A 14,562-nucleotide genomic window follows, 5' to 3' on the forward strand; every position below is an offset into this window, starting at 1 on the left:
AAAAAAAGGAAACATAATTTCTAATAAAAAAAAAAAAAAAAAAAAAGGTAGAATTAAAGTAGAAAAAATATAAAATGGATTTAAATGCATCTTAAAGAAATGGATTAAGGAAACTGACTTTTCAGAATTTGCCCTGAATATGCATTCTGGACCCAAGCTCATCCGTGTTCATGTTGTTCATAAGCATGAGGCGAATGTACTCAGGGTTAGGTGGCAGAGTTCACCATTTTGAACCTACATCCTCACTAGCCCCCTGGATATCGCCCTGTTCTGCAGAGGTCTGTGGATGGGTCTGATGCCCCCTTGAGCGTGGTCTCCCCAAGGACAGCGGCCTCAGCTTATTCATTTTGGGGTCCCTGCTGCCTGGCACGGCACCTGGTACAGAGCAGGAGGATGGTACTGAGCAGGAGGGTGGTACCAAGCAGGAAGATGGTACCGAGCAGGGTGGTACTGAGCAGCAGGTTGGTACCGAGCAGGAGGGTGGTATCGAGCAGAAGGGTGGTACTGAGCAGGAGGGTTGTGCCGAGCAGGAGGGTGGTACTGAGCAGGGTGGTACCGAGCAGCAGGGTGGTACCAAGCAGGAGGGTGGTACTGAGCAGGGTGGTACCAAGCAGCAAGTTGGTACCAAGCAGGAGGGTGGTATTGAGCAGGAGGGTGGTATCGAATAGGAGGGTGGTACCAAGCAGGGTGGTACCGAGTAGGACGGTGGTACAGAGCAGGGTGGTACCGAGCAGGAGGGTGGTATCGAGCAGGAGGGTGGTATCAAATATGAGGGTGGTACCAAGCAGGGTGGTACCAAGTAGGAGGGTGGTACCGAGCAGGAGGGTGGTATCGAGCAGGAGGGTGGTATCGAATAGGAGGGTGGTACCAAGTAGGAGGGTGGTACCAAGCAGGGTGGTACCAAGTAGGAGGGTGGTACCGAGCAGGAGGGTGGTACCGAGCAGGGTGGTACCGAGCAGGAGGGTACCAAGCAGGAGAGTAGTACCGAGCAGGAGGGTGGTACCGAGCAGGAAGGTGGTACCGAACCCACTCACCACCAGCGTGCGGATCTTGATCTTCTCATTCTTGGTGGTCTTGTAGATCTGTTTGAGCAGTGACACTCCATTGGTGATGATGAAGGTGGCACGGCTGAGCTTGGTGGAGGCGTGGATGAGGGCCTCCACGGCCACCAGCTGGTCCGTCTCACGCTCTGAGCCACACAGTGCCACCATCATCTCCATCACACCTTTCAGTCCCAGCAGTTGGTTGCCCAGGTCAAACGGGCCCTGCAGGATCCCTGACACTGTCTGGATGGCATTCAAGTTCTTGTCCATGTCCTGGGGGTCAAACTTGCCCCTAAACAAAGGACAAGGGTGGTCAAGAGTACTGGCCCAAGAGAGTGGAAAGTGTGTGAGATTTGGAGGCAGGCGGATTTGGATTTGCATCCTGGCTCCACCGCTCATGTGCTGTGTGATATTGGACAATTCAGCAAACCTCTCTGAGCCTCAGCTCCTGTAAACTGAGGATAGTACTACTAGTTGTGATGAGGATAAATTACATCACAGATGTGTCACCGGGTGTGCCTTCTGAGAAATACACTCTGACTCAGGGGTTGACATGCAGGAAGTTTATTAGAGGGCGTTCTTGGGAAGAGAAGGAAGCAGGACTGGGCAGAGGGAAGCATTTTGTAGTCACCACAAAGCCTCAGCCTGGAAGGAGTTCTGGAGCTGGAACATGCTTCACAGTTATTTCAAATTGGGGTGAGTCTTTTTTTCTTTTTGAAACTGGGTCTTGCTCTGTTGCTGGAGTGCACTGGTGCCATCATAGCTCATTGTGACCTTAAACCCCTAGGCTCAAGCAATCCTCCCACCTCAGCCTCCTGAGTATCTGTGACTACAGGTACATACCATCATGCTCAGATAAATTTTTAAAATTTTTTGTAGAGATGGGATCTTGCTATGTTGCCCAGGCTGACCTCAAACTCCTGGCCTCAAGTGATCTTTCCACGTGGCCTCCCAAAGCACTGATATTATAGGTCTGAATCACCTCAACCAGCCTGGGGTGAGTCTTTGCACACTGGCTTCCCCAGGAAGGGTGAAACGGCTCTCCCCAGCTGAGGCAAGTCCCGAAGAGAGAGGATAGCTGAGAGCTGTCAGCCAGAAGCTGCTGCGCCTGGGAGAAGCGTACAGCATCGACAACACAAACAGGCCTAGCACGATGCCTGACACACAGTATCTCTCTGTGACCTGGCCTGGGCCAGTCAGTCCCCTCTGGTGATCTGGTCTCAGTCCCTTCCCCTGTCAGTGAGCATGTGGGCTAGATGTCCAGGAAGGTTCTGCCTTGCTTTCAGAATCTATTGCCATCTGCTCTAGGGGAGAATTTCTGCGTGGGAATGAGAGTCTCTGCATGGGAATGTCAGAGGGGACAGGCCTTCTGATGCTTCTCATCTGCCCAGGTTGGTGCAGTGTGGGAAACAGGGCAGATGTGCACAGTGAAAATGCAGCTGCAAATAAATGCAAGAAGGCAGGACGGGCACGGTGGCTCACGCCTGTAATCTCAGCACTTTAGGAGGCTGAGGAGGGCGAATTATAAGGTCAGGAGTTCAAGACCAGCCTGGCCAATATGGTGAAACCCCACCTCTACTAAAAATACCAAAAAAATTAGCCAGATGTGGTGGCACACACCTGTAGTTCCTGCCGCTCTGGAGGCTGAGGCAAGAGAATCACTTGAACCCATGAGGCGGAGGTTGCAGTGAGCCAAGATCGTGCCACTGCACTCCAGCTTGGGCGACAAAGCAAGACCCCATCTCAAAATATAAATAGATAAATGCAAGAAGGTAGCATGGACTGATCAGGAGAACTTCACACTGAGAGTCTAAGACCTGGGCTCTGGTCCCATGTCTGCTTCTGATTGCTGGGGAATTTAGGCAAGTCCCCCAGGGAAGAGGAGTCAGCTTTGGAAGCTCTGAGAGCCCCTCCAGCTCAAGCATCTCATGTCCTGTGCCTCATCGCTCCACTCAGTGCCCAGGGAACCAGCATCCCTCATAATTAGTTGGGGTCTGACCTTTGAGCTGGCATTGGACCCCCACACAACCCTGTCCCTGATGAAGAGGGGTGTATTCCACTCCTGCTAGGGCCAGGCTGGGGCACCATTTGATGAAGGCAGTGACCCCTCCTCTCAGCATTCCATAGGCTGTCAGGAAGGGGCCTCAATCAACAAACCCAAACAAGAACGAGCTGGATGACAGGTAATGAAATCAACTGGGGACCTCATGAGGGACTCAAGAAGTCAGCAGGAAAAGTTGAAACTGAGGTAGAAAAAGAGAGAAGACTTGCAAAGAACTAAGTGAACCCACGTCAGGGATGAGTAGAAGCCATGGGGTAGAGAACAAGTTGGCAAATCCCAGGATTTGAGAATAGCTTTCACATTATTTTATTTTATTTGAAACAGAGTCTCACTCTGTCACCCAGGCTGGAGTACAGTAATGCATTCACAGCTCATTGCAGCCTTGCCCTTCTGGGCTCAAGTGATCCTTCCACCTCAGCCTCCCAAGTAGCTGGGACTACAGGGGTGAGCCACCACGCTTGGCTAATTTTTAAATTATTTTTAGAGATTGGGGGGGGTCTCTCTATATTGCCCAGGCTGGTCTCGAACTCCTGGCCTCAGGCGATTCTCCCACATTGGCCTCCCAAAGTGCTAGAATTACGGGTATGAGCCACCACAACTGGCCAGCAGCTTTTTGCTTTTTTTTTTAGATGGAGTCTTTCACTGTCACCTAGACTGGAGTGCAGCGGTGCAATCTTGGCTCACTACAATCTCGACCTCCTGGGTTCAAGCGATTCTTCTGCCTCAGCCTCCCTAGTAGCTGGGATTACAGGCTTACGCCACCACATCCACCTAATTTTTGGTATTTTTAGAGATAGAGTAGAGATAGAGTTTCACCATGTTGGTCAGGCTGGTCTTGAGCACCTGACCTCAGGTGATCCGCCTGCCTCGGCCTCCGAAAGTGCTGGGATTATGGACATGAGCCACTGCACCTAGCCAGCTTTTTGCATTTTAAATGATTTTTTAAAAATATGTTAACAGAGATTTATATATCCCACAAAGACTAAAATATTTACTCCCTGGCCCTTCACAGCAAAAGTTTGTTGACCCCCAGAATACAGAAAGGAAAAAGAGAGGAAAGGCAATGTCTTCACCCACCTAAGACTCACCTGGAGTGCTTTTAAGCATGCAGCTTCCAGAGCCACAGCCCAAACTACTGAGTCAAGAGGAGATGTCTCAGAAATCTGAATAATTTACAAGTGTGGGAATCATTGCAATAAAGAATTAAAAGGTCTTGCAGCAGCGAGACAGGAGAAAGGTGAGGACACACAAAGAGAAACAGACCCAGAAGAGCACCAGAGTCACACTGATACTGCAGCGCAAGTGCGGAGACCCAGGAACTGCAGCTGCTGAGGGTCCTAACCCCTGTCTAGCTCTGCAAAACCACACAGTTCTTAGTTCTGAAGGAACTGGGCCTCCCTCCTTGACAAGCTGACATTTGCTCCTTTCAACCACAGAAGCCAGTGGTAAGTTTAAAATTTGTCCATGGCTGGGCAAGGTAGCTTATCTGTAATCCCAACACTTTGGGAGGCTGAGGCAGAAAGATTGCTTGAGCTTGGGAATTCAAGACCAGCCTGGGCAACACAGCGAAACAAAAAATACAAAAATTAGCCAGGCGTGGTGGTGCATGCTTGTAGTCTCAGCTATTTGGGAGGCTGACGCAGAGGCAGGAGGATCGCTTGAGCCCAGCAGGCTGAGGCTGCAGTGAGCCATGATCATCCCACTGCACTCCAGCCTGGGTGATGGAAAAAAAAAAAAAATAGCCCAGCATGGTGGCATGTGCCTGTAGTCCCAAGGCTGAGGTAGAAGGCTTACTTGAGCCCAAAAGTCCGAGGCTACAGTGAGCTATGATTATATCACTGCACTCCAGCCTGAGGGACAGAGTGAGACCCTGTCTCAAAAAATAAATAAAGTAAAATGTGTCTTAAAAAATGTATTGACACACCTCCCTTCAAAAGGTGAAACCTAATTTTTCCCCTTAAATGACTTACTTCTAATGAACAGAATGTGGCATAAGTGATGACACGTGTCTTCTGAGGCTAGGTAGAGAAGACATCTCCCTGCTGCCTTGCTCCCCCTTGGATCTTTTACTATGGGACAAGCCAGCCAGCATGCAGTGAAGACACCTCAGCAGCCTGTGGAGAGGTCTGCAAGGAGAGGGACTGAGGCCTTCCACCAAGAGCTGGCACCAACGTGCCAGCCGTGTGAGTGCACCATCTTGGAAGCATTTTCCAGCCCCAGTCAAGCCTTCAGATGGCTGCAGCCCCAACCAGCATATGACTGTAACTTCATGAAAAACCTTAAGCCAGAGCCACCCAGCCAAACCACTCCCAAATTTCTGTTCTGGTGTGACATAATAAAACATTATTGTTTCAAGCTGTTACATTTTGGGATAATTTGTTACACAGCCATAGATAACTAAGACAGAGCCTGACCCCTTGAGGCCTCCAGGAAACTTACGTGATGTATTCCTCACAGATCTTGCGGAAGTGATCGCGCTCTGGGTCACAGCGCAGGTCATCATAGAGCTTGTTGATGAGGATAGAGGCCAGCATGCGGGTGTTGTCCGTCAGGGGCAGGCAGGATGGCAGATCTGGAACCTGCCCCACGACCTTCAGGATCTTTCTCAGACCTGCAGGGTAGACAGTGGCAATAATGCCCTGCATTATTCCTGCTGGGCTCCATCCTCACAAACACACCCCTCACTCAGTGATGTCTTCTCACCAGCTTCTCTCCAGCCCTGTCTATAGACAACATGTGGTTCATTCAGAGTGAAGGGCACCAGGATGGGGTCAAGGGACCCAGATCCAGGTTCTACACCTGACACTGCCCCTGCCTTGACCAATTTACCTCCCTCTAGGGGCCTCTATGTTCATACGTACAAAATCAGGACTAGTTGATCTCAGAGGACTCTACCAGTGCTGACATTCTGTGGTTGATGTATAGTCTTCTCCAAATACTATTTTATATTCTCTTCCTCAAGCCTCAGCTTCTTCATTTGTAAAATGGGAATACTACTACCTACCTCATAAAGTTTGAGGGCTCAATGAGGTTATGTATGGAAACCCTACTACCAATCCAGACACATCACTATCACTCAATAAATGTTTATTACTGAGTGTGTAATTATTATTTATTTAGTAAATACCATATTTATATTTATTATGATGATGTCTTCTCATCTCTTCTCTTGAAAATCTTCAATGGCTTCCTACCACCCACTGGGCAAATTCAATAGCCGTGCCTTTGTTGAATAAATAAGCATCTTTGGGGTACTGGCTACCAAAATAAAAGATACGATCCTGACCTCCAAAAGCTCACAATACAATAAGGAAGACTGACATGTGAAGATTACAATGAGATGTGATAAGTATAGAAGGGTAGCACTGAAGGGGGGGTGATTCACGTCAACAAAATAAGATCTGCAAGTTATTCCGAGCACGTCTTATGTGCCGAGAGCTTTATACACATTAACTTCATCTAATCCTAACAATAGCCCTGCTCTTTAGGAATCACTATTCCCATCTTTCAGAGTAGAAAAACAAGACTTAGAGAAGTCAAGTAAGTTGTCCAGTGACATAGCAAGGGCAAGCTTCCAGTCACGTCTGATTTCAAAGCTTGTGATTTTAGCTGTCACACTATTCTTCCTTTGAGGCAACAGACAGGTGGATTTCAGAGCCAGGTTTTAGGGGTGGCTTGGAGCTGGTCAGACCTTGCTTAGTACAGGCAAGTGGGAGGAAGAACATTCCAGGTAAAAGCTGGGAGGCAAGAAACTCTGGATGTTAGGAGGAAATTAAAAGTTCCTGGATGGTCGGGCATGGTGGCTCACGCCTGTAATCCAAGCACTTTGGAGGCCAAGGCGGGCGATCACCTGAGGTGGGGAGTTCAAGACCAACCTGACCAACATGGTGAAACCCCGTCTTTAAAAAATAAACAAAGACTAAATAAATAAATAAAAGTGCCTGGAAGTGGCTTAGTGATTCATGCCTGTAATTCCAGCACTTTAGTTAGGTCAAGGTGGGAGGATCACTTGAGCCCAGGAGTTTGAGACCAGCTTAGGCAACATAGGGAGACCCTGTCTCCACAAATAAAAAAGAAAGAAAGTGCCTGGCAGTAAATTTTTTGCTGTGTACATTTTGCCACTTAAAGGAAAACTTCTGTTTCCTCCCTAAACTACTACTACTCTCAGCCCTTACTTCTGACACCAGATGGGTGTCAATTTAACTCTGACACTATCTACTTGGGGTAGCACAGACCCCACAGGTTAAGGTCTCAATCCCACAAGACTACCATCCTTCAGATACCAGTCTCAAGTCCAAGTTGCCACCTGTGCTTCTAACTGGCCAACTTCTCATTCCCATGACCCTCTCCCTCAGGCTTGATAATTTGCTAGAATGGCTCACAGAACTCAGAAAACCAGTTTAGTTACTAGATTACCAATTTATTATTTAAATACAACAACAATAAAAACAAAGTCAGGAACAGCCAGATGGAGCGATGCAGAGGACATGTATTGGCAAGGGGCGTGGCACTTCCACGCCGTCTCCAGGTAGCCACCCCTCCAGCACCTCCACGTGTTCACCTACTTGAGAGCACCTTAAGCCCCTTTGGTTAGGGTTTCTTCTAAAACAGAAGCTTCATTATGTAGGTATGGTTGATTAAATCATTGGTTATTAGTGATGAATCCCACCTCCAGCCCCTCTCCCCTCCCTGGAAGGGGCTTGGGGCTGAAAGTTCCAATCCTGTAATTGCATGGCTGTTTTCCCTGGCAACCGGCCCCCATTCTGACATTCTGAGGTCATCTAGGGGCTCCCAGCCACCAGTTATTACATGAGCATACAAAAAGACACATCACTTTCCTGGCACACAGTAACTATGAGGTTAGCTGTGTGCCAGGAAACAGCAGCAGAGACCAAATGTGTACATTTCCTATTATGTCAAACCACACATTTAAAAAGTGCTCAGCAGGGCTGGGGAGTAACAGGAAGGGCCTGATGAGCCAACCCAGACTCCCCAGCCTGGGTCCCAAAAGCCTCCCTCAAATGCACCTCTCCAATCTCATCTCCCATTCTCCTCTTCCATTCTTGCCCACACCTTGAGCATCTCATTTCTCTTCTGTTCAAACACTCTGGACCTTCTTCCTGTCCATCTTTGCCCCTTCCCTCACCCAAAAGCTCACTCCAGGTCCTGACAGCTCCCTTACTGTGCCTCCCAGCCCAGTTTGCACAACACATAACACCTCTACATTGCAATTTTTAAATCCACATTAATTGTCCAATTGCTATTCATGTTGGTGCCCTTTGCAAAAAGAATGGAATAAAAAATATTGCTTTTCACCTGTCCCATCCCACAACATGTGGATGAGCCTAGATCCTGGTGCAGAGAGAGAAGGTGTGCCATTAATGCTCACCTGTCATAATAGATGTAGAGAAGACCAGAATGAGGCAGGGAGGAAGTGGGGTTTGGGCATTTAGCAGTAATGTGTTAAAGTCTAAGCACCTGCACGTGCACTTTGCTGAGGTCTGTAAAAACCAAGCAAGGGAAGCGCAATATCAAAAGATATTTTTCAAGCTGGGAAACGCTGATCTGAACCTTTTAGAACAAGGTTCTGTGTGTCATAAAACCTATGAAAAAGAATTTACCATAGCAGATTGTAAAACCACAAGTATGATTCCTTAATCATCAAAGAAATTGATTGAGGAGACAGGTAACACCTTGCAGCTGACCAATTGAGTGACTATCTGCTAGAACATGTGAAAGGAAAATAAAATCTTGGCCCAGTGCAGTGGCTCACGCCTGTAATTCCAGCAGTTTGGGAGGCCGAGGTAGAAGGATCACTTGAGCCCAGGAGTTTGAGACCGGCCTGGGCAATATAGTGAAACCACATCTCTACAAAAGAAAAAAATTAGCTGGGCATGATGGTGCGTGCCTGTTGTCCCAGCTACTCGGGAGGCTGAGGGGAAGCAGGATCGCTGCAGCCCAGGAGTTTGAGGTTGCAGTGACTATGATCACACCACTGCACTCTAGCCTGAGCAACAGAGTGAGACCCTATCTCTAAAAAAATAAAATAAAAATAAATTTAAAAACTGACATAAAATCTTGGGACCCCAATTCCCTAAACCAAAGGAAAAAAAAACTAAGCTGAGTCATGTAAGAAACTGCCTTTCTTTTATTCCTAAGCAGATAGCTATAGATAAAAGGTTAAATACCTCCACAAGTTTAATAAATTATTCTAGTGCTTAAATATGTCCACTCTATGTTCACCTTATCTTCTGTAAAGTGGTGATTTGCCAAGCAGGAGACAAATACGTAATTGACTATTTCCCTACCTCCTCCTTCCTCTTAAAACATATGCATTCATATAATGTGACCATACCTTCCCTGTCTCCCCTCCCGGCTGCTTTTCCCCTTGAAATACTGAAGCCTTATAATCATCTTTGGAGAAAGGCTTGGACCATAGCCTGTTTCTGTGATTCTGTGTTTCCTCTCTTCTAGGCATGTCCTTAACTTTGACAAAATCAACTTTTAAATTTATTGAGACCTGTCTCAGACACTTTTGGATTTACAAACATTCTCACTGTGCTTTATAGAAAGTATATTTGTTGCCATTTCCTCCCTTTTAGAAGGCCTGTGAAGTATTTTACCAACCATGAGACTTCTGGAATTTTACCCCTCAGCTGGTGGAGTCCTTGTCCCCATTTGCTAGGTAGCTCTGCCCACATGTTTTGGGGATGCGTTTGGGCACCTCCTTGGGTATGTTCAGGCTCTGAATTCAAAGCCTTGATCTACACCTTCACAGGCCACTGGTGGATCCTGATGTGCCAATACCTTTTCCCAACTTTTCAGTTAGGACCGAAAACCTCAAGAGCCTCACATCTTCCACTTTCTGTCAGTGCCCTGGTGCCCACATAAAAGGCTTGAGCAAGCCCCAAATCCTCCCCTCTTCTCACCATTATCCACCACGTAGATGGTGCGTGAGTTGTCATGAATGGCAAGGTCCTTCCTGGGGACGTTCTTATTGAGCAGGTTCAGTGCCTGATCCCTGCCCTGGCCAGACACCTTCTTGCTGACCAGCATGTCCAGCAGGTGGCTGGTGATCTGCTTCAAGTCCTTCTTGGTGTCTGAAGAACAAGAGGACAGGGGTAAGTAGAGAGGAGTAGGAAATCTCACATATATACGATGAGGAAGAGCAGCAGCTTCTAGACTCTGGAAATACTGAATCCACTACTTCCTGAAGTGAATGTGAATTCCCAGGAGAGTATAGAGTTGCCCATCTCACCCGAAAAAAGGGAGAGAAATCCCTAGACAACACCCTCAAGGGGTCCTCCAGCCACCCTGAACATTGACTTCTACAACAGCTCATTCCATCCTTGAGCAGTTCGGATTCTTCGAAAGTTCTTCACTCCTAGCAGTGACTGGCAGAGATCCAGGGATGCTTTATGTAGTTTTTAATAAACTGATTTAATAAAACACTTTCCAGAAAGGAAATTTATACTCTTTAGAGACATTTCACTCCCCACAGATTCAGGCATTCTGGGAGCCTGAATTCAAGCTTTTGCCTGCAACGCCAGGACTTCCTGCCCACTGGTAGATCTTAAACAGTAAATGCCTTTTTCTGATTTTGCCCTCCCTGAGACTTAGAGATTTTTGTTCTCATTCTAGGATGGAGCCCAAAGGCAGGCAAACAGAAAGGAAAAGCTCTCCAAACCATGTCAGATAAATAATGATGAAGGAATTATAACCATGATGAAGGAATACAGCTCCATCACCTAAGAAGGAAAGATGTAAGTAGATGTGACGGCTCGTTTTCAGACAAAGCCATGTCATGAGAGTGAGATAACAGACTTCTTCTATGAGGATCCAGAGGACAGACTTTGGACCACAGGCAGATGGAAGCTACAAAGGGTCAGAGTGGAAACCAATATGTGGAAAAATTTTGTAGCAGAGATGTTCAACCCAAGGAAGTCATGGAAGATTGTGAATTGATGCCTCCCTGGGAAACACACCTCTCTGTATTCATGCTCTTGGGTAACCTCCTCCCACACTGGCTCTGGGTTACTATGTGATCTGTGGCACAAACAGAGGTTTACATGGCACCTGCCCATTGGGGCTTGTCCATTGAGAATCCAGCCACCACGTTCTATAGAAACCCAAGCTGGCCACTAACAAGGCCATAAGGAGAAAAACCAAGGTTTTCTGGTCAACATTTCCAGTTCTGCCAGCCACACAAGCTGGGCCATCTTGAATCTTCCAAAAATTCTAGCTCAGAAAAGGAAAGTAACTAGCTGGCCATTATAATAGTAAGTCAGAGTCACATCAAAAATCCAGGACTTCAAGGGCTAGGTGCAGTGGCGTGTAATACCAACATTTTGGGAGGCCACAGAAGGAAGATCACTTGAAGCCAGGAGTTTGAGACCAGCCTGGGCAAAAAAGTGAAACCCTGTTTCCATGAAAAATTTAAAAATTAGCCAGGCATGGTGGCATGAGCCTGTAGTTCTAGTGACTTTGGAGGCTGAGGTGGGAGGATTGAGCCCAGAAATTTGAGGCTGCAGTGAGCTGTGATTGCATCACTACGGTCTAGCCTGGGTGACAGACAAGACTCTGTCTCAAAAAAGAAACAACAACAACAAAAAACTCTTATAAAATAAGAAAAACGTTTAAAAATAGGTAACAACATGAACAAACCATCCAAAAATAAAAGAAGCCAAATGGCTAACAAAGATACCCCAAAAATGATCAATCTCATGAATAATTTATTTTGAATCAAACAAGATAATTTTGTCAAAATCTCCTCCCTTTTTAAGGCTGACTAATATTCTACTTATGTATATACCACATTTTGCTCATCCAGTTACCTGCCAATGGACACTCGTGTTGTGCATCTTTTAGCTATTGTGAATACTGCAGCTACAATTGCTGCTCTTATAATCAGAAAATATATAACAGGCCAGGTGCAGTGGCTCATGCCTGTAATCCCAACACTGGGAGGCCAAGGTGGGCAGATGGCCTGAGGTCAGGAGTTCGAGATCAGCCTGGCCAACATGATGAAACCCTGTCTCTACCAAAAATACAAAAATTAGCCAGGCATGATGGCATGTGCCTGTAGTCCCAGATACTTGGGAGGCTGAGGCAGGAGAAGTGCTTGAACCCAGGAGGCAGAGGTTGCAGTTAGTCTAGATGGCGTCACTGCACTCCAGCCTGGGTGACAGAGTGAGACTCCGTCTCAAAAAAAAAAAAGAGAGAAAAGAAAAGAAAATATATAAAACCAAGCCACCTCCATAAACAGGAAATGCCCAGTCTGGGGTGGCAACTGACTCTTTCTTTCCCCATTCCCTTGAACCAAAACTGAAGTATGTTTCCTACCTAGAACCAGGGCCTCCTCCTTCCCTCGATGCTCCTGCTTGTCCTCCCCAGACAGGGAGTCAATGATGGCTTGGAGCAGGTTGCAGACAGCCAGAGACATCTCCTCGTTCTCCACGGCCATGAGACTACAGATTCGGTCTATCCGCACTGCGTGCAGAATCACTGTGGCCTAGAACCCCAGCAAGAACCATGGTCAGCTACCATGCAGGTGAGAGGGGGTGTAATAATCCTCCCCACCCCATTCCCAGTAGAGAAATAAGCCCAGGCAGCCAGTGCCTCATGGGGCTTCCTGGTCCTGGAAACCTCTTGACACAAGCCATGCGCCTCCCCAGAGGACAGAGCTGTACCATCCAATGCAGTGGCCACTGGCCACTGTTGAGCACTTGCACTGTGGCAAGACCACATGGAGCTGTGCTGTTGTGTAAACTATACACTGGGTTTCAAAGACTTAGCATTAAAAAATGTAAAATATCATAGCCTTTGCATTCACCACTTTTGCATTAAGCAATTTCTTTTTTTCCATTTTCTTTTTTTTTTTTTTTTTTTTTTTTTTTTTTTTTTATTCCAGGAAAGCTCTCTTTTTAAAAATTGGTTTTTTTTTTTCTTGAGTTCTAATAGTTCTTTTTTTTTTTTCCATTTTCTTTTTTTTTTTTTGAGACAGAGTCTCACTCTGTCACCCAGGCTGGAGTGCAATGGTGCAATCTCGGCTCACTGCAACCTCCGCCTCCTGGGTTCAAGCGATTCTCCTGCCTCAGCCTCCCAAGTAGCTGGGACTACAAGTGCGTGCTACCACGCTCAGCATTTTGTATTTTTAGTAGAGACGGGGTTTCACCATGTTGGTCAGGCTGGTCTTGAACTTCTGACCTCATGATCTGCCTACCTTGGCCTCCCAAAGTGCTGGAATTACAGGAGTGAGCCGCCGCACCCAGCGGCATTAAACATTTTCAATAACCTTGTCTTTGCTTAGTGAAACCCATTTCCAACTCAAAGGGAAAAAGAGACTGGAGCATGCTTTGACTTTTTATCAGGTTCCAATGATGCCAGCCACAGCCCTGACCACAGGTCACCCTTCAGATCCTTGGACCAGCAGCCATCTGCTCCACATGCCCCACAGCCAGGCTCTCACCCTGGCACGGTGCCCACTGCACATGCCCGACAGGGTCCGCACTGCAGCCAGCACCAGTTCAGGCTTCTTAGTGTCCAGAAGCTGCAGCAGCAAGGCTACCCCATTGTTCTGGAAGATCTTCTCAGCCCCTGCTTCCTCACGGCCTAGGACAATGAGATTGTTGGCAGCCTGAAGGAGGAAGAGGCAGTGAGGGTTACGAGGGAGGTATGGCCACCCAGGCCTGGACCATGGGCAAGTACAGCAGCCAGTGCAAAGACTGGGATTTCGGAACATTGTTCTATTCTCTCACCTTGTAATCCTACTCCTGGAAACACAGCCCAAGAACATAATTCAAGAAAAAAAGCCAAGTAACTTGTATAGAGACTAGCTTGATGAAATATATTGCAGCCATTAAAGTCATAAATAAAAAGACAAAGAGCAATGGAAAAAGCATTGGTATGCAGAATCAGAAGCAAAGGTTTACTCCAATTGCACTTACGTTCAAATAAAGATGTATAATGCTTATGGAGAAGCACTAGAAAAAAGGTGGAGAGATGAAGCATTTTTACATGGAGAATCATTTCCTTAAACGTTTTGTTGATTCTCCTGTTCAGGGAATCTGAAGTTCCCAGGAAGTGGGCAGCAAAAACACTAGATGGGACCTGAAAGCCCTGGGTTTGAGTTCTGATTCTGCTCCCTGCTAGCTGTGTGAGCTTGGGTGAGTCACGGCACTTCTCTGGACCCTAGACTTCTCACCTGTCAATTTAGGCAGTTGAGCAAACAGGTTCCCAAATCTCTTCCCACCTAGAGCCTTCCAACTTAAGGATGCATGAACCTTAAAAGGCCCCAGGTCTCAAGCGGGACCTGAGAACCCAGGGCTGAGAAACACAGGCGGTAGAAGAAGGTGAGGAGGTGGGCGAAGAGATGTCAAGTTGGGTGCGGGGGAGAGGGCTGATGAGAGAATTCCAGGCAAGCATGACCAGAACCATCATTATCAGCTAAGGGTTTTG

The 14,562-nt window shown here is 47.1% G+C and overlaps 1 protein-coding gene across 4 annotated transcripts in view; it reads right to left on the bottom strand.

The window, feature by feature from the left end:
- UNC45B (unc-45 myosin chaperone B) overlaps positions 1 to 14,562 on the bottom strand; it is a 40,188-nt gene that overhangs the window by 18,829 nt on the left and 6,797 nt on the right. For all 4 annotated transcript variants that reach the window (XM_017534221.2, XM_017534219.2, XM_017534220.2 and 1 more), the window contains 5 exons: positions 13,574 to 13,741; positions 12,448 to 12,616; positions 10,035 to 10,205; positions 5,545 to 5,716; positions 1,035 to 1,335 (listed from right to left, as the gene is read on the bottom strand). In XM_017534221.2, the coding sequence (XP_017389710.1) occupies positions 1,035 to 1,335; positions 5,545 to 5,716; positions 10,035 to 10,205; positions 12,448 to 12,616; positions 13,574 to 13,741 (981 nt within the window). The remainder of the gene's footprint in view (positions 1 to 1,034; positions 1,336 to 5,544; positions 5,717 to 10,034; positions 10,206 to 12,447; positions 12,617 to 13,573; positions 13,742 to 14,562) is intronic.

Source organism: Cebus imitator, unplaced genomic scaffold (genome assembly GCF_001604975.1).
Source record: "Cebus imitator isolate Cc_AM_T3 unplaced genomic scaffold, Cebus_imitator-1.0 Scaffold85, whole genome shotgun sequence".
NCBI classification, from domain to species: domain Eukaryota; kingdom Metazoa; phylum Chordata; class Mammalia; order Primates; family Cebidae; genus Cebus; species Cebus imitator.